Source organism: Malaclemys terrapin, chromosome 3 (assembly GCF_027887155.1).
Source record: "Malaclemys terrapin pileata isolate rMalTer1 chromosome 3, rMalTer1.hap1, whole genome shotgun sequence".
NCBI lineage: Eukaryota > Metazoa > Chordata > Testudines > Emydidae > Malaclemys > Malaclemys terrapin.
In genome coordinates this window covers 60,858,928-60,881,172 of record NC_071507.1, presented here as the reverse complement: position 1 = coordinate 60,881,172, position 22,245 = coordinate 60,858,928, and the positions used below count along the sequence as shown (strand labels likewise).

Here is a 22,245-nt window from a genome sequence, read left to right as displayed (position 1 = left end):
TACATTGATTACAGAACACATCTGCTTTATCAAATATTCCTTGTCCATTTGGTCAATTACTAATTTTATCAGTTACAGTGTAGTTATGAGTATCCCTTATCAATTACACCATTTTGTCCATTACAGCATACATCTATAACACTGCTCTACAGCCAAAATGCTTCTGAAATAAATGTAGTCAAACTTTACTAATTCTGGGTCACTAAGAATGAAAATGATGCTTAAAATTGTTGATTGGCTCTAGTTTTCAAGATATGCTATTGGGTCAGTATATACGACCCTTGACTTGGGAATGGCGGAGGATAAGTGAGTTATAAAGGGAAGAGATCTCAATTTGAACCAGAAATAACTAAAATACATCTTTGACTGGATCTATGAATAAATCTATAACTGGGTTTGGACAGTACTTGCCTTTTAGGCAAAACAATGAGTGATGCAATCTGAAGCTGGTATTGCGTCATATATGATATGAATTGCATCATGTTATTCCTAGAAGTCATGGATGATGCATACATCACTCTGCTGAGCAAATTGCCCTATATCAGCTCTATATCAGAAATCATACAGTGTTGTGCTCTCTTATTTGTCAGTGTTTGATTTTGCAAAGGGACACATTTCTGTTTAGCCAAAGTGAGCAGAGATGCCTCGTACTTGTGTGAACAGTGCAGATAACTTCTGCTATGTTTGTGGTGAAGTGACTTTTGCATCACAAAAGCGCAGTATAACCACTATGGTTAAGAAAGCCTATCACCTTTATTTTGGCTGCAAAATTAGAGATCAGGACAAGAGGTGGGCCCCACACACATGCTGCAACACTTGTGCAACAAATCTTGGCCAGTGGTTGAACAGGAAAAGGAAATCTATGCCTTTTGAAGTGCCAATGATTTGGAGAGAGCCAACAGATCATACCAGCAATTGTTACTTCTGCATGGTGCCTCCAGTTGGGAAAGGTGTGTCAAAGAAGAAAAAGTGGACTGTGCATTATCCAAACATTCCATCAGCTATACGCCCAGTACCCCACGGAGGAGGACTGCCGGTTCCTGATGCACCAGAATCATTCTCACTTGAGTCAGACGAGGAAGAGGATGAAACTTCTGGTCCTGAACCATCAATGTCACAGGACCCACATTTTCTCCCATCCTCCTCCTCTGAACCACACCTCATAACACAAGGTGAACTGAATGACCTTGTCAGGGATTTGGAACTACCCAAGAGTAAGGCAGAGCTGTTGGGCTCCAGACTACAGCAGTGGAATCTCCTGGCAGGTGATGTTAGGGTTTCCATGTTCCGTGACCGTCAAAAGGATCTTGTCCCATTCTTCTTCATGGAAGGTGATCTTGTAGCCTGCAACAACATCGATGGTGTGATGGCAGCCCTCAACGTCGTTCACGATCCAGATGAGTGGACACTGTTCATTGATTCATCAAAGACGAGTCTTAAAGCTGTTTTACTGCATAATGGCAATGTTTTGCCATCAATTCCAGTTGGTCATGCAGTCCATATGAAGGAAACCTATGACAACATAAAACAACTTTTGAGGTGCATAAACTATGACCAACATCAGTGGCAGCTTTGTGTCGATTTGAAGGTTGTTGCTCTCTTGCTTGGTCTGCAGACTGGATACACAAAGTACTGCTGTTTTCTCTGCGAATGGGATAGTCGTGCAAGAGATTCCCACTACATCAAGAAAGATTGGCCACTCCGACAGTCATTGGAGCCTGGGAGGAAAAGTGTTCAGCATCCACCGCTTGTTGAATCAAGGAAGATTTTGTTACCACCCTTACACATCAAGCTGGGTCTGATGAAGAACTTTGTCAAGGCCATTGACAAAACACAAGCAGTTTTCAAGTACCTCCATGGAAAATTTCCAAGGTTAAGTGAAGCTAAGATAAAGGAAGGTGTCTTTGTTGGTCCTCAGATTCGTGAACTTCTTCGAGATGATGCATTTGACCAAGCACTGTGTGGCAAGGAAAAGACGGCATGGAAAGCCTTCCTGTTAGTGGCAATAAATTTTCTCGGAAACAACAAGGCAGACAACTACAGGTTGTTGGTGGAAAACCTCCTCAAGGCATACAAAAGCCTTGGTTGCAACATGTCACTAAAGATACATTTTTTGCACTCTCATCTAGATTTTTTTCCACCGAACTGCGGAGCCGTGAGTGACGAGCACGGCAAGCGATTTCACCAGGACATTGCAACAATGGAGAAACGCTATCAGGGCAAATGGAGCTCGTCAATGCTTGCAGACTATTGCTGGACAGTGACAAGAGATGCTTCATTTAATGAATACAAGAAACAAGCCAAGAAGCGCCGAGTAGACACTGAATAGGACTAAACTATGTACATAATAGTTTTTTGCCTTTTGTTTCACAATAAATTTTATTTATATAACCGCTTTGCTGATTTTTAAAGTGTTACATAAACAGGACAGGTGAAATATTATCATGTAAAGCAACCAGAAACACATGAAAAGACCTAGGTTTACAATTTATGATTAAAACTCTACTATCTACACAATATACATAGACATAAAATGTAAAAACTTCAATATCTTAGAAACAGTAGCCAATCAGTTGTTTTAATTGTAGACCAGTGTAACAGGCATTCCTTTATATGCTATGTGTGTTTACAGAAAAGAGATTTTAAAAAATGACCTATTGCCCCATGAAGCTTTTTTCATAGTATCTGCTTTATTTATTTGATATGCTAAAAGCACCTTTTGATAGATTTTTGTTTTATTAATCAAAGAAAACACCTGTTCCATATCAGTTACAACTGGTCCCTTTCTGGCCATTTGGTCTAAGTCAGCTAAGTCAGAGTGAAAAACAAAGTGGATAATTAAGTACAGTCCTACTGGTTACAGACATTTTCATGAACACTAGTTTAACACAAAGCACTAGAGTTAACTAAAGTTCATTTTAGGTTAATCTTAAATACAAAGAATTATGAACACAAGGCATATTGGGACTTTGGTTCACTAACAAAGAATCAAAACGTTAGAGTAGGTTGGGTCATTTACTGTATTGTTTCAGTACTGGAGATTTGCATTCATTATCCCCCATTTTCAGTAGTTTCTGTAGAAAGCATTCTTTATTTTATCCATTTAAGGAAGAATGCAGTCACTACTAACAAGCCCATAAAGATACATGTCATATTTATAAAATGAAAACAATAGTGTTTAAATATTCACTGATTTCATATAATCTGTTATAGAGTCAAGACCAGGGATCAGCAACCTTTGGCACGTGGCCCGTCAGGGAAATCCGCTGTTGGGCCGGGCCGGTCTGTTTACCTGCAGCGTCCACAGTTTCTGCCAATCGCAGCTCCCACTGGCTGTGGTTCACTGTTCCAGGCCAATGGGGGCTGTGGGAAGCGGCGGCCAGCACATCCTTTGTCCCGTGCCGCTTTCCGCAGCACCTATTGTCCTGGAACGGCGGACCACAGCCAGTGGGAGCTACGATTGGCTGAATCTGTGGACGCTGCAGATAAACGGAATGTCCTGGCCTGACAGTGGATTTCCCTGATGGGCCGCATGCCAAAGGTTGCCGATCCCTGGTCAAGACCTTTAACATAAGGGAATTCGGTTCACAAGTAAAAAAGTAATTTGAAAAATGACAAAAATACATTTTAATTAGAGTAAGCCAACTTGCTTGCTTGTTACTTTACTTCATTTGTCCAGCTATACTAGCTCAAATTAATTTTACTTTATTTGAGATATTAAAATGAAAAAGGTGCTTATCTTATAGTCTGAGCATCTCTACAAATGAATTAAAAATGTAACAAGAAATACTACAATAACCCCACGAATTAGAATAGAGCCATACAATTCAAATGAATACATTAAATTCTTTACCTCCCAAGACAGAATGAATGCAACTGTCAAGTTAAAAGCTTAGCACCCAAATTGGTGTAAAAGGGCTATCAATCAATATTCTCTGGACAGCTCTACATAAATTTTGAAACTCAGTCACTCTGCAATAGTTGATACATTATTAATGAAAAACTTCTAATTTTCATAAGCATTTAAAAATAGACAAATTCAAATGAAATAATTAAACTGCTCTGATTTTCATTGTAACTCAAAAATGAAAGGCAGTAACAGCAGCATTTATGAACAATTATAACTTTTTAAGGTTAAATATTTTTCCAAATTCAGTGAAAAGTTTAGCATTTCTTACTAAAAGATCCAGAATATTCAGAATGACTGACTGAAACAGCATCTTCAATTTCATTCTTAGTATCAGCAGCACAATTTTCAGAATGTTATTTTAGACTTGCCACCACATCTTTGTCGCACTTTTTACATCATGCATGTAATCCTTTCTTAACATTGGCAACGCTAAAGAGTTTCTTCAGAATATTTCCAGATGAGATCCTTGTTGCAACCAGGAGACATTGTCCATTTTCACACTAAATATCTAGTACTATAACTTTATATAATAAAATTGTAAAAATTAAACTTTTTTCTGCAAAAATGTATATAAAAAGTAACTTATTCCTAGCTCTGCCCTGACCTTGCAAGCACTTATGTATGTGAGTACTCCTATTGACTACAGTGGAGCTACTCTTACATAAAGTTACTGACATGCATAAATGCTTGTGGGCGGAGGCCCTTAGGGCTTGGTCCAAAAGCCAATTGAAGTCAATGGGAGTCTTTGGTGTGTGTGTGTATGTGTGTGTTATAAACTGATGGATCCCGTTGCTTTGATGGATGAGTGTTCAGCCAGTATTAACTTAAGTTCTGGATTTATTTGTTTTTATGGCTTCTCACATGGGAAGCTCAGCCAATCCTGGATTTGCAGATGCAGTTACATGTCTTGCAAGTGTAGTCTTACTGAGAGAAGGGTTTGAGGCATTGTCCTTAAGACATTCTCTCTTCTTCTGCAAAGACCTTACACACTACTCCTCAAACATGGACATGGCCTCATGTTACAGATCTCTTCATATGGATCTGTCCAGAGCAATTTATTAACCAGGTTTTAATGTCCATCTTGCATACTCTGAGGTTGGCCTTCAAGGTGTTTTTGTATCTGAGGATTGGTTGACTTTAGAGTGGATTCCCATGCTCAGTTGGCTGTAGAACACCACTTTTGATATATGGGAAGTCTCTATGTGGACCAAATGTCTGACCCAGCGAAGTTAAGCTCTGATGAGCATACTCTTGATGCCAGGAATTTGGCACCTCTCAAGGACTTAAGTGCTGGGTCCTGCCACTTGATGTTGCAGATGGATCTTAGGCAGCAAAGGTGCCTTTAATTTACAAATTAAAGTATCCAATATAAATTTTAAAAAGTTTATTTAATTTTTTTAAAAAATCATTAATTTTTATTCACCCTGATATTTACAGGTAATCTGATACAGGGTAGAATAAAAGGCTATAATATTATATTTTAATCAATTCCAAATTGTTTAAAATACATAGTAAAACATTACTGAAAAATAAATATAAATAGTTGGAAAATACTTTTTAAAATTGTCAGTAATCAGATTCATGTAATGTTTGTGTTGAAGAAATTTATATAAGTTCCATAATAGGTTATCTTTAACAACTTTGAGAGAACTTGATAGAAATATTAGGATTGTGCATTTGGTGAATGAGTTTAGAGGCCTACTACTTTTTTCCCCTACTCTCACTTGAGGATATAATTAAAGGAGTTTCTAAAGCATTGTTACAGTAAGTGAATTGTTTGTAAATTGCAGGCTTCGAGATGGAGGAGGTGCCAGGGGATCAGATGGAAAGCCCAAACACTAGAGAGGAAGCTGGGCCCGGCCCCGTTCCACCAGAGGAAGTTGGGCCCGGCGCCGTTCCGCCAGAGGAAGCTGGGCCCGGCGCCGTTCCGCCAGAGGAAGCTGGGCCCGGCCCCGTTCCGCCAGAGGAAGCTGGGCCCGGCCCCGTTCCGCCAGAGGAAGCTGGGCCCGGCTCTGTTCCGCCAGAGGAAGCTGGGCCCGGCTCCGTTCCGCCAGAGGAAGCTGGGCCCGGCCCCGTTCCGCCAGAGGAAGCTGGGCCCGGTCCCGTTCCTCCAGAGGAAGCTGGGCCCGGTCCCCTTTCGCCAGAGGAAGCTGGGCCCGGTCCTGTTGCTCGTTCTCGACAAGTGACATCTCTCCGCTCTTCGCTAGAGTCTTTTAGCCCTTCTCTGAGTAACCGCAGGATGTCTAAATTTCGCCGGAGCACTAGTGGAGTTCAATCCCTACAAGAAACTTTAAAAGAAAAACAGGTTTAGTATCAAATATTACATCTATAACAATGTAGTTTTCTCTCTCAACTATCTGTTTCTTTTCTCAATTTATTATATCAGTTTTTGTTAGGAAGATCTGCCTATTAGAATGTGGTTGACTTTCTCTTGAAATAGTTTTTTGCAATATTTTCTTTTTTTAATTTTAAAGTAATGAATAAAAAGTGCAAAAAACATTCACAAATAATGTATACAGATATATAATTGCAGGGACAGTTTGGCTCTTACAGACCTATCAGCCTGGGTGCAGTCAAGGAGCACCCTGCCTGCTCTTGGAGCTGGGCTATATAAAAAGGAAAAGGAAGCTGAGTAAGGAAGGGGGGACAAGAAGCAATGGTGGTGGCTACAGGTTGTAGGCTCACTCAGGCACCAGGACACTAGCTTGGCCTAGGCCTCTAGAGACTTATTTTCTGATTGAGGACTTGTTTACACAATGGGGTAATGTGCTTTACAGGAGTGTGATTTCCAAAGCACACTAACATGTTGTGCATTAATTGGTCTGATTAGATCCTGCTGGTACCCTTTAATGTAGTACTGTTTGAAACAATAGTATGTTAAAGTGCACTAGGGAACCTTGAGTGCACACCAGCAGGATCTACAAGAATTAATAAATATGGAACATGCTAGTGAACTTTAGAAATCACACCCCCTGTACAGCGCATTAACCCACTGTGTAGATAAGCCCTAAGTTTGGTTGCTCTGAGGTAAAGGCCTTATGAACTTGGTTAAGTTCTCCTTCACTAACATGATGCCTAAAGAAAAGGGAGAAAGCCAGCCTACCTCTCGCAACAATAAGAAAACTAGGAACTCTGCAAGCTGGGGTTCGTTTGGAGGCCTTCTTAAAGAGGACATAATTTTTTTTTTGTTGGTTTGGTTTTGATCCCTTCTTGGATCCTGTATACAGATATATTGTGTTTGCTCATCCTTGACATTCCCTCAAAGTTGACTTGTGTATTTCAGTGGTTATTTTTATTTTGTTTTGCAAGTTATGGCACTGTAGGTGCTCCACTTCAGGCATGCATGCATCCCAGTGTGCCTTTGATTTTCTGTGGTTCCCATTTGGGCCCATGCATGCATTCTACAGATCCTCAGGCCCTGTACCAAGAGCTGCATGGGTGAACTACCCTTAATTCCGTCTCAACTGCCTTTGGCCTGAGTTGGGAAGTCGAGCATATCAACTTCATTTAGACATAGGCAGTTAGTTAGCTAAACGTAGTTTCCTTAGTTGTTTTCTTAGCTCAGTTTAGTCATAGTATTTAGTTTGCGGGTTTGTTTGTTTTCCTGTCTGAAGAGTTCTGGACTTTGATGCTTCTGGGTTATGCTGGGATCCCCAGGTTTTAAGCACTGTCTTTCCTGCTGGAAAGCTATCCTGGTTAATGGTGGACACTCTCAGTGCCTTTGTTGTTTGGGAGACACCCATATACCAACCAAGTGCAAGATTTCCTCCGTCAAGAGAAGATCTTGTAAAAACTGGGACCATAACATTTAAATATGTTAATGGTGGAGCAAACCCTAAGTCTAGTCTCCAATTCAGGTTCTCAGAACCCCCCTGTGGACTGGCCTCTGAGCATACTTAGTGCCTTGTTTTGTGTGTGGGTCCTGGTCACCGAGAGCCTTGAGGAATACAGCTTCAGGTACCCCATCTGTCTCTGGGTCTCAGTCACCAAAAACATTGAGGGATACAGTGGTACCAAGAGCGCTGTACAGTAAGACTGGGTACTGACAAAAGGAGCAGGAGTGGTAGGTCTGCTATTAAGAAATCTTGGTCACCAACTGAAAAGAATGTTCTGAAGACCTCAGGTCCTAGTGGGAGTGCTATTGAGACTCCAGGTGGTTCTGATACTATGAGACTGTCCAAGGCTTCTATAAAAGTCACTCTTCCACTAAGTTGAATTCAGTACCAAAGACTTTGCTGGCATCAGGTGGTCATGTCTTTTTTAGTAGACATTCCTCTTGAAAAAACTCTGAACTAGCAGACTTTTCTATACCTTTGGTACCAACACTGGTATCCCACACTGCAACGTCAGTACCACCTGAGCCTGACTATGGATGTACTTATTCAAAGCATTCAGTGTCAACAGCACTGACACTTTCTGGACAGATCTGTGCGTTGGTACTGATGCTGGCCTCCACAGGATACTCCTGTGGGAATTCTGCACCACTGTGCAAGTGCAGAATTAATATCCCCCACAGATTTTACTCTTTCCCCACAGATAAATTGAATCACGTGCCCCTGCTGGGCTGTGGTCCAGGGGTAGAGCGTCTGGTTCAGGCATCGGGAGCAGCTGGGAGAAATGTAAATCACTGCCTCAGGAGGCAGGGCTGGGCTCCCTCTGTTCCTTTCACTTGCTATTGCAGTGCATCCAGGGAGGGGCAGGGCTGGGGGTGCCCCGGCCGGTGGCTCCTACCATGTGGTGGGCTCCAGCTGATAGTTCCACTGGGTTGTGGGAGGGATGGGGACAGGGTTTGGGCACAGAGCTGCAACCTGGACTTCAGTACATACTTTCTCCAAGCACTATGCTTTGGGTCATGTCTTTTGCTTAGATGCTGCAGCTGGCAATGCAGTTCTGTGTGCAGTATTAGACTCTGCATCTAAGCTCCTTCCATCCTGGGAGATACTTCTCAGGAGTCACCTGAAGTGGAGCACCCAGAGGGACACACATCTTGGAGAACTCCAGTCAAGGGTGGCAGAGCCTGCCCCAAAGTGGGTGGGGAGGCAGAGCCAGGGCCCCCCACCCCTCCTCTTCCCCCAAGGCCCCGCCCCTGGCCATGCCAGAAGCCAGAGTGGGCCGGGAGCTGTGGACCCTCCACCTGCCTGGGGTGGATGGGTCAAAAGCAGCACTGTCTGTGTCCCCACCCCACAGCCTCCCACCCAGGGCAAGAGGGTCTGTGGCTCCCCACAGCTGCCTGCAAGACTCTTACCATGGCTGGGCTGCAGCCCTCCAGCCGGAGCCGGGTCCAGGTAAGAGCCACATGGGGCGCGTGGGCAGCTGTGGGAGCCGCGGACCCTCCTGTCCTGGGCGGGGCGTCTCGGGGGCAGGGACATGGGTCAGGGGCTGCTCTCAACCCCCCCCAACCCAGGCAGGTGGAGGGTCTGTGGCATGGCGACTCCCAGCTACACGGGCTCCCTGGTCCAGCTCCCTGGGCAACCTGGTCCAGCTCCGGGTCATGGGGAGGCCTTGGGGAAGAGGAGGGGCGGATCCCTGCCAAAAAGTGGATGGGCCAAGCCTATACACTTTTAAAAAGTGGGAGGGCCATGGCCCTCTGCCCCCCCATTCCGGCACCACTGACTCCAGTTACTACACAAGCTGAGTAACCTCCCCGTCTTTTAACCTATGAAAATATAGTTTATTTTTAAAGAGTAATTCGAGGAGTTTCACATAAACAGCAAACTATAATATTAGTTTCAAGTTATGGGTTAGGTTAACAAATAATTTTGCAAACACTTTGCAGTTTTTAGTTCTTTTAAACTTTTTTTATGTTTTAGGCACGATATAGAGATGCAAGGGAAGGTCGAAAAATGAAAATTGGTGCTTCATATAGATACATATTTGAAGTCCTAGGGGACAAACTTGGTTTAGATACAACAACTGTGGAAGATATGATCTTGGATGGCCCTTCAGTAAGTCTGATTTAAACATTTTTTGTTTGTTATTGTTAATGTAGTTATATATTGTTACCTAATTCATAAGTAACTTTTTTTCTTCTTTGAGTGCTTGCTCATGTCGATTCCATTCTAGGTGTGCACGTGCCCATGTGTGCAGCCGTTGGAGAGTTTTGCCTGTGGCACCCTCTGGAGTGCCGTGCTCATACCGTGGTATATCAAGTGCCGCTGGCCCCAGGCCCTCTCAGTTCCTTTTACCACCAAGGGTGGTCAGTTGGAGTGCCTTTCTTGCTTAGCAAGAGCTAGTGGTTTCTACCATTCTGAATTTTGCGCCTTAAGGCCATTGTACATAGTTCACCAGATCCCCTTGGCACTACTCTCCGGCATGGGGTTGACGCTCCCCTTACTATTCCTGGCACCGCTCACTCTCTCAACGGTCATCCTCTAGGCATCAGTCCCAATCACCGGCACAGTGGGAACATTCCCCATCCCAGTACTGGTCTCCCCAGTCCCGGTCGCACTGGTACCACTACACGCTACAGTTACCGATCAGTTACGCCCGGGAAACAGTCACCGGTAGCCACGACCAGTAAACAAACACAGGCATCGACAGCTCCTCCTTGGTCACCAGAAGGTGTTTCCTCTGGTATGGAGGGCCAGTTTAGCCCATCGCCAATGTCTTATTGGTGTGATTGGGCACCAGAGCCCTCTCCCACAGCTGTGGCACCGCAATGGCAACACGGCCAGTGACCAGTGCAGTGGCCTTATAGGAGCATGTGGGGTGTACCAGTTGTGACAATGCCTCCTTCTCAGCACTCCTCGGTGTTCACAGTGGAGCATTGGGCGGTGGCCCCACCAGCACTGGGCCCAATACCGGAAGCCTGTTCTGAGGTCGGGGTGGAGGAACCTGTGCTGACCACAAACCTCTTTCTCCAACGATGGTCGAGACTCTAGCACCCCCACCGGCGGCCCAGTCTTCCTTGTCACCCCCAGACGAGGCAGTTGCGGGACCTTCCAGAGCTAACCTGCTGGATGACTTTATGGAACATCAAACCCTTCTCTGGTGCGTGGTCAAGAACTTGGGGCTTGAGGTACAGGAGATGGCAGAGCAGGAAGACATCCTCTTTAACGTCCTCTTAGCCTTTACACCCGCCCAGATCACCCTGCCTGTACATGAGAGGATCCTCAAGATAACCACGGCCTTTGGCAGACCCCCTCCTCCATCCCGCTCACCTCGAAACGGGCTGAGAAAAAGTACTTTGTGCCGGCCAAAGGTTTTGAATACCTTTATACCCACCCGCCCCCGGGCTTGCTGGTTGAATCTGTGGCCAACAAAAAAGACAAGTAGGTCCCCACCTCCTCAACGCCCAAAAACAAAGAGGCTAAGAAACTCAATTTATTTTGGAGAAAAATTTATTCAACTGCAAACCTGCAATTTTGGGCGGCGAACCATAAGGCCCTGCTGGGTCAGTACAATTTTAATCTCTGGGACGGTCTCAAAAAGTTCCAGGAATTCCTCCCTCAGGGTTTGGCCCAAGGGTTTGGCACTCTGGTGGAGGAAGGTACTGCAGATGGTATGGGACACGGTGGACTCAGCGGCAAGGGTGGTCGCAACGGTGGTGGTTATGCGACGCAGCTTCTGGCTCCAGATGGTGGGCCTCTCCCAGGAGATGCAGGTCTCAATCCAGGATCTCCCTTTTGATGGACTTAGTCTGTTCTCAGATCAGACAGACACCAGGCTGCACAGGTTGAAGGACAGTAGGGCTACTCTTCACTCGTTGGGCATGCACTCACCGCAGTCAGACAGAAAGCCCTTCGGGCCACCACCACCGCCACCAAGAACCTAGCAACCTCGTCAGGAATCTACAAGAAGAAGGGATACTAGTTTTGGTCATTGTTGCCCTTCTTCCTCCCACTTGCCAGCCCAGCCTAGGGCTGCCAAACACCTAGGGGGCCAGAAGTGAACATTTTGAGGGTGTGCCTGAGAGCGATGCCCTAGTCAGTCGACCGGATCCCACCCACCTTTTCCTCAACTGCCTCTCTCCATTCTGCTTGGCTTGGTCACGGGTTACATTGGACCACTGGGTCCTGGACATAGTAGCTCGGGCTATATCCTGAAGTTCTTAGCCGCCCCTTCTTCCCGCCCCCACCCCCACATTTTCCCATCCCTTTTCAGGGACCCTTCTTACGAGCAACTCCTTGTTCAGGAGGTAGAGAAGCTGAACCTGGCTTTGCTGCACTTGACGGCTTGGCTGCTGTGTGGCTGAATATGGACGAATGGGAGTGCTCTACTGATCTCTAACAGGTCCTGATGGGCAGCAGGAACTATCCACCAGGGCTGCATGCATCTATGGCAAAGTGGAAGCAGTTCATGTGTTGGGCCTCGGACCGATACTTTTGTGCGGAAGAAGCCCCACTGCAGGACATCTTGGACTATTTACTGCCCCTTAAGCACCACGATCTGGCACTATCTTTGATCAAGGTACACCAGACAGCCATTTTGATGTTCCACCCCCTGTTTCAAGGCTGGTTGGTCTTCGCCCATCCCATGATGGCGTGCTTCCTGAAAGGTTTGGAGTGCCTTTACTTGCGTGTCCAGGACCTGGTCCCCCTTTGGGACCTGAATCTTGTGCTATCGAGGCTCATGGGTCCCCCCTTTGAACCCTTGGCTTCCTGCTTCCTCCTGCTTCTCTCCTGGAAGGTCTCCTTCTTGGTCGCTATAACTTTGGCCTGTAGGGTATCCGAGATCAGGGCGCTCACATCAGAGACACCCTATACTGTCTTCTATAAGGACAAGATCCAGCTGTGTCCACACCTGGCCTTTCTGCCAAAGGTCGTCTCCGAGTTCCAAAGCCTCATGCAACAGATGAGGAGCGCAGGCTGCATACCCTGGACATCAGATGGGTGCTGGCCTTCTACATTGATAGAACAAAGCCATTCTGTAAGTCAACACAGTTGTTCGTTGCCATCACTGACAGGATGAAAGGTTGTTCAGCGTCAGCCCAGAGAATCTCGTCTTGGATCATGGCCTGCATCCACTACTGCTATGAGCTGACAAAGGTGCTCCCGCCGGCGATCGTTAAGACTCATGCAACTAGGGCACAGGTGTCATCAGCAGCCTTCCTGGCACTAGTGCTGATCCAAGAGATCTGTTGGGCCACAACTTGGTTGTCCGTCCATACATTCATGTCACACTACACACTACACGCTGACCCAGCAGGCTCAAGACGATGCTGGCTTTGTCAGACCAGTGCTGCAAGCTGCAATACTGTGAACTTCGAGCCCACCTCCGTTGATTCTGCTTGTGAGTCACCTAGAATGGAATCGAAATGAGCAAGCACTCGAAGAAAAAATGGTTACCCACCTTTCATAACTGTTGTTCTTCAAGATGTGTTGCTCATGTCCATTCCGTTGCTCGCCCTCCTGCCCTTCCATCAGAGTTGTCAGCAAGAAGAAAAAGAGAGGGCGTAGGGCCAGCGGTGCCTGATATACTGTGATATGAGCATGGCACTGCAGAGGGCACCACAGCTGGCCCTACGGGTACCGCTAAGGCAAAAATCTCCGATGGTCGCACACATGGGCACGTGCACACCTAGAATGGAATGGACATGAGCAACTCATCTCAAAGAATAACTGTTAGGAAAGGTAGGTAACCATTTTTTCTCCTTCTTGTCTACTATTCGTATGTATTATTGACTAGTTGCTGTAGTGATTAGTGCTTTGCAAGTCACTCAATAAGTAAAACAAATTAGTACTTGAAGATGATACTATGGCATAATTCCTGTGAAAATACCAGCAATTGAAGTTTAGAGACTGAAAACACCTATTATGTTACCTAGTTCATCTCCCTGCCAGTGTTGTATAAATTATTTATTATATCACCAAAACTTTGAACAGATCTCCAATTAAACACTATGATATGTTCTTTTAAGAAAAATAAAAATGTAGTAATTTGACAGCATTTGATTTACAGTAACTTACTTTTTGATTTAACAGTTACAGGCATTTGATAATTTTTTTGCCAAAGACGGAAGTCGAACTTTGAAATTCTTATATCAAGAAGGAGAAGCACCAGGAGTAGGTACATGCTATTCATTTTTAACAGTATTGTTATAGGTGGGGCTTATTGCACACTGCCTGTTGTTAAGGTAGTCCATTATAAAACCCTATTTTCAGTTTATAACTTTGCCAAACTTGAACATTTCAGCCCAAATGGTTAACATTGTGTATCTGCCTCAGTCTGAATTGTTTTGGAAATGATCAGTCAAAACAGTTCAATTGTTTTTGACAATGAGGATTGTGATATATTTGCAGAGGATTGAAATTTGTATTTGGTTACTAATAGCTTCATAAATCATTCATGAACATCATTAGTTTTCGCCATAGAAAAAACTATTTAATGATGTAATTTCACAGTTCCTCTTAACCAATCATGTTTACATACACAAGCACTATTAAGGAAACTATCTGGGTTGTGCCTGACATGCACAAAAGGGAAAAAATAAATAAAATACTGAGTTGCAACTATTTTATTTCACTGTAGTAGTTTTAAACATTTTATAATACACATATATTTAAAAGTAATAATGTGCTTAAATTTATTTTCAGAATGTGGTCGAACAATTCCAGGAGTTGTAAAAGGAACTAAAATTATGAGATTATATTTAGACACTGCACCAGAGAAGTTCAAAGGACTCTGTTTATTTTTTGTTCGTTATAGGAATGACATCCCTCTAAATGCAAAAAGTATACATGAGGTATTCTCATTTTTTCCTGCTGCTTATATTAGTTTTACTCAAAATAAAAATTAAAAAGTTAAGAAATCGCTAATGTTTTGCAAAGGTTCATATTATTGCCACATTATAATTTTAGTCTTTCATATCAGTTTTCCTGAGTGCTAAACTGAAGCACATACCTCTTTGTACCATCCTGATGTTGTGGGGCGTTGCACAGTTACATAGCTCCAAATGAAGCTTCAAGTGGCATTGTGCCTCAGGAATGTACTACAGTAACTCCTTGCTTAATGTTGTAGTTATGTTCCTGAAAAATGTGACTTTAAGTGAAACGATGTTAAGCGAATCCAATTTCCCCATAAGAATTAATGTAAATGCGGGGGTTAGATTCCAGGGAAATGTTTTTCACCAGACAAAAGACTGCATTATATATATATACACACACACACACACGCACACAGAGTATAAGTTTTAAAACAAATAATTTAATACAGATACACAGTGATGATGATTGTGAAGCTCGATTAAGGTGGTGAAGTCAGAGGGTAGGATATTTCCCAGGGAATGCTTACTACTAAATGATGAACTAGCAATTGGCTGAGTCCTCTAGGGTTAACACATTGTTGTTAAAGTAACCTCACACTCTACAAGACAGCACGAATGGAGGGAGGGGAGACAGCATGGCAGACAGAGACACACACCTTGTGTGTGAGAAAGAGAGATGCACATTGCCCCTTTAAGTACGCTGACCGCACTCTAAGTACACTGCCTTTTTAAATAGATCAGCAAGTTGAGACAGCAGCTCCTGCCAGCAAACTCCCTCCATCCTGAGCCCTGTCGTGTCCCCCCTGCACTATGGAAATGGGGTAAGCGGGGTGCAGGAGCTGGGGGGAGGAGGACACCCTGACATTAGCCCCCCTCCTCGCCTCCCTTACACAGCAAGCAGGAGGCTCCAGAGAGCAGCTCCAAGGCAGAGGGCTGTAGCACACATGGCAGTACAGGGAGGGACAGCTGAACTGCTGGCAATTAATAGCCTGCTGGGCAGCTGTCACACAGGGAACTTAGGTGAATGGGGGGCTGATAGGGGGGCTGCCAGTCCACCCTGGTTCCAAGTCCCCACCAGCTAACTGCAACGGGCTGCTCTTCCTGCAAGCAGTGGACAAAGCAGGTGGCTGCCAAACAACATTATAAGGGAGCATTGCACAACTTTAAACGTGCATGTTCTCTAACTGATCAGCAACGTAACAATGAAACAGTGTTAACCAGGATGATTTTAAGTGAGGAGTTACTGTATGTCTTTCAGAATTCAGGTGAGTACAGCAAATGAAACATCCTTAAAGGTGGGGCAGCATTGTTCTTCCCCCTGTGCTAACCATCTCCTTGCCCCCTCTGCTTTTCTTGAAGAGGTTTAAGCTATTAGCAATGTTAGTGGGATCACTGAAATCTCTGAGCTTGAGGGCTCAACAGTTTGTGTAGCCCATTGCATGCTTTACACAATTATGAAGGTACCAAACACAATCTTGCCTTTAGTAATTCAAGTAGAATGCCTGTTTCTGTTTTACAGTGATTTTAGTGATATATGGCTCTGATTTTCATAAAAAGAACAGGAGTACTTGTGGCACCTTAGAGACTAACAAATTTATTAGAGCATAATAAATTTGTTAGTCTCTAAGGTGCCACAAGTACTCCTGTTCTTTTTGCGGATACAGACTAACACGGCTGCTACTCTGAAATCTGATTTTCATTTACATCAAGGCCCGTTTATACTGCTCTGGCAGTATTAAGGAGTCTTACTGTAAATGAGAATCAGGTATACCCTATCTATCTATCTATCTATCTATCTATCTATCTATCTATCTATCTATCTATCTATCGTGATTTCAAATTCTTAGGATAGGAAATCTGTCATTGCTCTGTTGTAGTGTACTAGTATACACACATGAAGTTACATGAGTAATAAATAGTAATAATTTTGTTCGTAAAGTGATAATATTTATACCGTTAGTAAGTTTAGATTCCCAGATATCAAAAGGAATAAAGCACTGGTGGCATATAAAATACAGAATCTTAACACTGTTAGTAATCTCAGTTTTGGACTAGTATTTTTGGGGGGAATTCCATATTTTGAGTTCATGAAGGGAAAAGGAAATTTATGGGAAGTTCTAAAAATTGGTAGCTTGAAACTGCTTAAAAAATTACAGTGATAAAAGTAGTCATAGTTCAGACAGGTTAGTGTCAGGGTACAGATGAAATGTTCAAAACTAGTCAATGGCACGAAATAAATGTTGTTTATTATATCGTTTAAGACACCATCTTTGAGAATATCTTCAGCACGTATTGTAGCATTTCCCAAATCTTCTGAATGACAGAGAAATTGCATGAATATAATCTACAACCTTTAAATTAAGTGTTTCAGATATGTTGAATCACTAGATAATGGCTTCTTGACTACCCTATTTTGTTGGAGAGAAAGTTTAGTAACATTAGTAAGTATTCTCATTGTGTTTTTATTTTATAAATATTCTCAACTTTTTTTAACTAAAGTTCTGCAAGTTGTTTCCCTATGGGTGCGCCAGTCTAGGTGTGTTAGTGCCCCCTGCACCTTTGATTGGAGATTTCTCATAGCAGTGTCCATTTGGCCTGTAAGTGCATGCTAGTCAACCACATGCCCCATGCCGTTGCTATATAGCATTGTGTGGGCGAACCGCCCTCAGTTCCTTCTCAACTGTCTCAGCCTGAGACGGAGCTTTGGCAATTGTTCCTGTTGAGATTTTCTCAACTTTGTTCTCATTTATTACTCTATTAGTTGTAGTTCTTAGTATTAGCGTAATTAGTAAGTAGTAGTAGCTTTAGCTGTATAGTTAAAAATAAATAAAATTTTCTCATAGATATTTAGATAGATATTAGTAGATAAGATAGTTCTTGCCTACTGGGAGGTTATGCCCGGTTCTCCTGGTTTCAAATGTTGTCTGTCGTGCCAATCCCAGTAAACAACAGGAACTCCCGCTGTATCTGTTGCCTTGGGGAATCGCACATTGTACAGAAGTGTAACTTCTGTCTTTTGCTGAAATCCAGAGCCAGAAAAAACAGGTAGATAAAACTTTGTCTGCTCCTGATGGACAGCTCTTTACACCCAGCTTCGGACCTCAAAGCTGAGGGACCTGCGAAGTGTCTCCACTGTACCAACTTAAAAACTAGAGCCCGCCTGACAGAGACTTGAAGCTAAAAATGTTCCTCATGGAGAAAGCTCTACAGCTGCCTATGGAGAAGCAGTAAACCCTCTCCCTCACACTCCCCTGCCAAGTCAGAACCAATCAGGAGCGTGGCTTCACCCTCTCACACAAAGAGGCAGGAAGCCCTAAATGTCTCCTCTCAGAGACACTCAAAAGGATAAAGGATCTCCCACAAGGTCTTTACCCTTGGTGCTGACAGCGCCGAGAGCAGGCAACTCTTATCTCCCCAGCACCTCAGCAACAACTCATGCGGGGTGCAAAAGCAGGGACCCGACTTCCCCAGCGGGAAGCTGTCCTCGGCACTGGTTCCGCCAGCACTGATGATGGACCCTGTGCTGGCAGCGCGTTCCACCCCGGTGCCGACAAGAATGTCGGCACCAAGCCTGCCTGCCACCCCCGGAGCAGATTCTCTGCAGGGCTTTCACAAACGTCTCAAGGCTCCTACAAAAGTGAAACAAAAATCACTCCGGGCTGCTGCTCACACTTCATGCTCTGCAGCACACCAGCCTAGGGAGTAGCAACAATTCCTGCATCAGCAGGCTATCTCTATGGCTCCTGAGCCTGACTCTCCGCTCCTAAACACAGAACACTCACTGAACAGCAATTCTCACCACCTGACCTGGCTACTTTCACAGATAGTGAGAACGACATACAGCAGCAGGCAGAGTTCTCCCCGCCTGAGTCTCCCCCTCCACCGGAGCAATACACACCCCAAGACATGGCGCATCATAAGAATCAGCCTCAGTTTCCCTACTTTGTCCCCTAGTGGCTGGGACCCAACTTTTCCTACCCAGTGCCCTGGCCTCAGTGGTACCCGTGGTCAGCTCCTGCCACCGCTCCTCCTTGTGCCTCTTCTACCAGACCGCAAGCTCATTCTACGCCTATATCCCCAGCTTCATCAACATCTAGAGCTCCTGAACATCCTCTTGTAGAAGTGGGCTCTGAACTCTTCCCGGATTTACTGGCTCCTACCTCGCCATCAGCCTCAGAGGATGCCCTCATGCCTCCAGTTCCACAAAACATGGACGACTTTAAGCAGTTCCAGGAACTTTTCAAGAGACTGGTACTCAGCCAGGACATCCCTTTGGAGGAAGTTCAGGAGACACAACATAGAGTCCTCAAAATCCTCGAACCCTCTGCACCCTCAAAGATCTCACTACCCATAAATGAAGCCCTCCTAGACCCAGCTGATACTCTCTGGCAGACCCCTGCTTCCATCCCACCAACATGCAAGAAAGCTGAACGTAAATACTACGTGCTCGCGAAGGGCGTCGATTTCTTATTTTCCCACCTACAACCCAATTCTCTTGTGCTGGATGCAGCTGGTCCCTCTCAGAGATGTGTCTGCACATCAATCTTCTAGAACTCAGAGCCGTCAGGTATGCTTGCCTTCACTTTCTTGCCACCATAAAGAACAAGTGGTTCCTTCATGGTTTCAATCCCACGAATTAGCCTGCTCAGAACAGGTCCAATATGTCCTCCTGCACATTAGAAGGGACTCCACTCGTAAGACTTACCTGCAAAAGTGGAAATGCTTCTCCATCTCGTGCTTCAACAGATGCCTGACACCCCAGACTGCAACCCTCCCTGACATCTTAGATTATCTTTTCAAACTGAAACAGGATGGGCTTTTGCTCAGTTCTATCAGGGTACACCTCGCAGCCCTTACCACCTTCCATGACACTCTGGACGGTTATTCACTTTCCTCATGGGCCTGCAAAATCTCTACCCTGAGATTCATTCACCAGTAGCCTCCTGGAGTCTCAACCTAGTCCTCCGCGCTCTTATGAAACCTGCTTTCAAGCCCCCCACCTCATTCCTGCTCCACATGTCCACAAGAGTAGCTTTCTTGGTTGCCATAACGTCAAGAAGAAGGGTTGGTGAAATAAACGCCCTGATGGCCTACCCTCCCTACATCATTTTCTCTAAAGACAAGGTTACTATGCGATCCCACCCCAAATTCCTCCACAAGGTGGTGTCTCCCTTCCACCTTAACCAGCCAATACACTTACCTGTATTCCATCCCAAGCCTCACACAACTCCACAGGAAGTGGCGTTACATACCCTCGACGTCCAACGGGCTCTTGCATTCTATCTTGACAGAACTAAACCATTTCGTAAATCCCATAGGCTATTCGTTTCTACTACTGAAAGATCAAAGGGTGAGGCTATCTCTAAGCAAAGACTCTCCAAGTGGATCTCAGACTGCATCAGATCCTGCTATTAGACCCAGAATGTTCAACCACCAGAGAGTGTTAGAACTCATTCTACTAGAGCAATGTCAACATCCATTGCCTTCCTCCACAACCTACCTATTACAGACATATGCAAGGTGGCCACGTGGACATCTGACCACACGTTTGCCAAACATTATGCTATCACATGGGATACCATGGCAGACTCCATAGTCGGGCATATGGTACTGTCTACCGTTATCCCTTACGCAACTCCAAAATCCCACCAACCATAGTGGGTACTGCTTCACATTCACCTGGAGTGGAGCACCCACAGGGACAGCACTCGAAGAAGAAGAGAAAGTTACTACCCACCCTCCTCCCTTCTATTTTGGAGTACTAATCAGGCAACTCTACGGTAGAGAAGGAACTGAGGGGGGTGCGGGACATGCTCAGGCAGACCCTAACGATGCCGTGAGATAGCAGCAGAGCGCGTACATCCTGACCAGGCACTCTACCGAAGATTTCCAATCAATAGCGCCGGGATGCACCATCACCTGGAGTGGAGCACCCACAGGGACACACATCTCGAAGAACTTCAGTTACTGCAAAGTGAGTAACTTTCTCTTCCGATTCCTTGCTGCTTGGTGCCAACGTACTTTCCATATCAAGGACATTGAGAATGCCTGAAATGTGCCTGATACTGACGGTTTCACCTGAAATTTCTCCAGATGCTGCACTATTCTAGAGTGAGTTTGCAGTCAAGGATTCTGATGAAGACCTTGCGTCAGTGTCCCAAATATCAGTTCAGGGTTCTCCCCTTCACTCCTATAGAGGCCCCTTTCCAGAAGTCTCTGATGAGTCTATAGCTACTTGTGGCACAATATTACAACCACCATCTTGCTGGTATGAGGACCCATGATTGCTTCCTACTGTCCCTTATGCACCACCTCCATGGACATAGTGGAACCCTTGGGCGGCCTATCACCAACAGTTTTCCAGGGCATCATGTACCACCCGTCATAAAGAGAGGCAACCTGCATTGCCTACTCCCTCTAGGAGACCTGATCATCAAGAAGAATTTTTTTGAGGTGAAGGAAGCTTGAGTCGATGAAGAGGTCTTTCCTATGGTCAACATCTCCTCTTCATCTCCAGATGCCTCCTCCTCCATCCTTGGCAAATAATTTTAAGCAATTCTAGGATCTGGACAAGAGAATTAGAGACATCTTGCAGATCCCTCTCAAGGAGGTTAAAGAACCTCATCATAAGCTGCTTAATATCCTTCATTCACCCGCATCTGCCTGCATAGTTAGCTTTGCCTGTCAATGATGCCATTCTGGACCCAGTGAAGATCATCTGGCATGCTCCAGCTACTATCCCACCTACATGCAAGAAAGCAGATAAGAAGTATTATGTTCCTGCAAACGACTCAGAATTTTTATTTTCTCATCCTCCCCGAATTCCTTGGTAGTTAACACAGTTAACGAACATGGAATGCAACACCATACTAAAACCACCATCTAGACCTACTTGGGAGGAAATCTTATTCGTCAACCTCCTTATAATTTAGAATCTCCAATTACCAGGCACTAATGGCAAAATACAATAATGTAAATTACACCAAACTGAACTATTTTGTTGACCACCTACTGGCAGAACATAGGGAACAATTCCAGACAGTCATTGTGGAGGGACAACTACTTGCCAGAACATCTCTACAAGCCTCCCTTGATGCCACTGATACTACTGCCTGTTTGATTGCTACATTGTTAGTTGTGAGAAGGGCTTCCTGGATCCAACACTCCGGGTTTCCAAAAAGTACTATTACACAGGTGGAAAGTGTCTATTCGCTGCACATACTCTCAAAAATGGACAAGATTTCTCTTTTGGTGTGACGTCAGATATATTCCACCGATGACCTCATTACTGCCAGATAAACTGGACTATATCCTAACACTAAAAAGTTCTGGCCTCTCACTGAACTCCATCAGAGTCCATCTGGCAGCCATCAGGGCTTTCTATTCTCCAATAGAGGGTTATTCCATTTTTGCCCACCCAATGGCAGAGAGATTTCCAAATTCCCTGAGGAACCTTGATCTGCCAGTCAAGCACCCTACTGCTGTTTGGAACCTTAATCTGGTACCTAAATGCCTCACAAGACCACCATTTGAACAGATGGCTACCTACTCACTACTCCATTTATCAATGAAAATGGCATTCCTGATCTCCAAGTGATGGCTAAGTAGGGGCCCTTATGGCGTGCTCCCC

General features: G+C 44.7%; 1 protein-coding gene across 1 annotated transcript in view; it reads left to right on the top strand.

Moving 5' to 3' along the window:
* The window catches only part of DNAH8 (dynein axonemal heavy chain 8), a 581,193-nt gene that overhangs the window by 7,349 nt on the left and 551,599 nt on the right, over window positions 1-22,245 (top strand). The window contains exons 2-6 of the mRNA XM_054024546.1: window positions 5,701-5,954; window positions 6,027-6,215; window positions 9,721-9,855; window positions 13,834-13,918; window positions 14,446-14,594. Coding sequence (XP_053880521.1) covers window positions 5,709-5,954; window positions 6,027-6,215; window positions 9,721-9,855; window positions 13,834-13,918; window positions 14,446-14,594 — 804 coding nt within the window. The 5' untranslated portion in view covers window positions 5,701-5,708. The remainder of the gene's footprint in view (window positions 1-5,700; window positions 5,955-6,026; window positions 6,216-9,720; window positions 9,856-13,833; window positions 13,919-14,445; window positions 14,595-22,245) is intronic.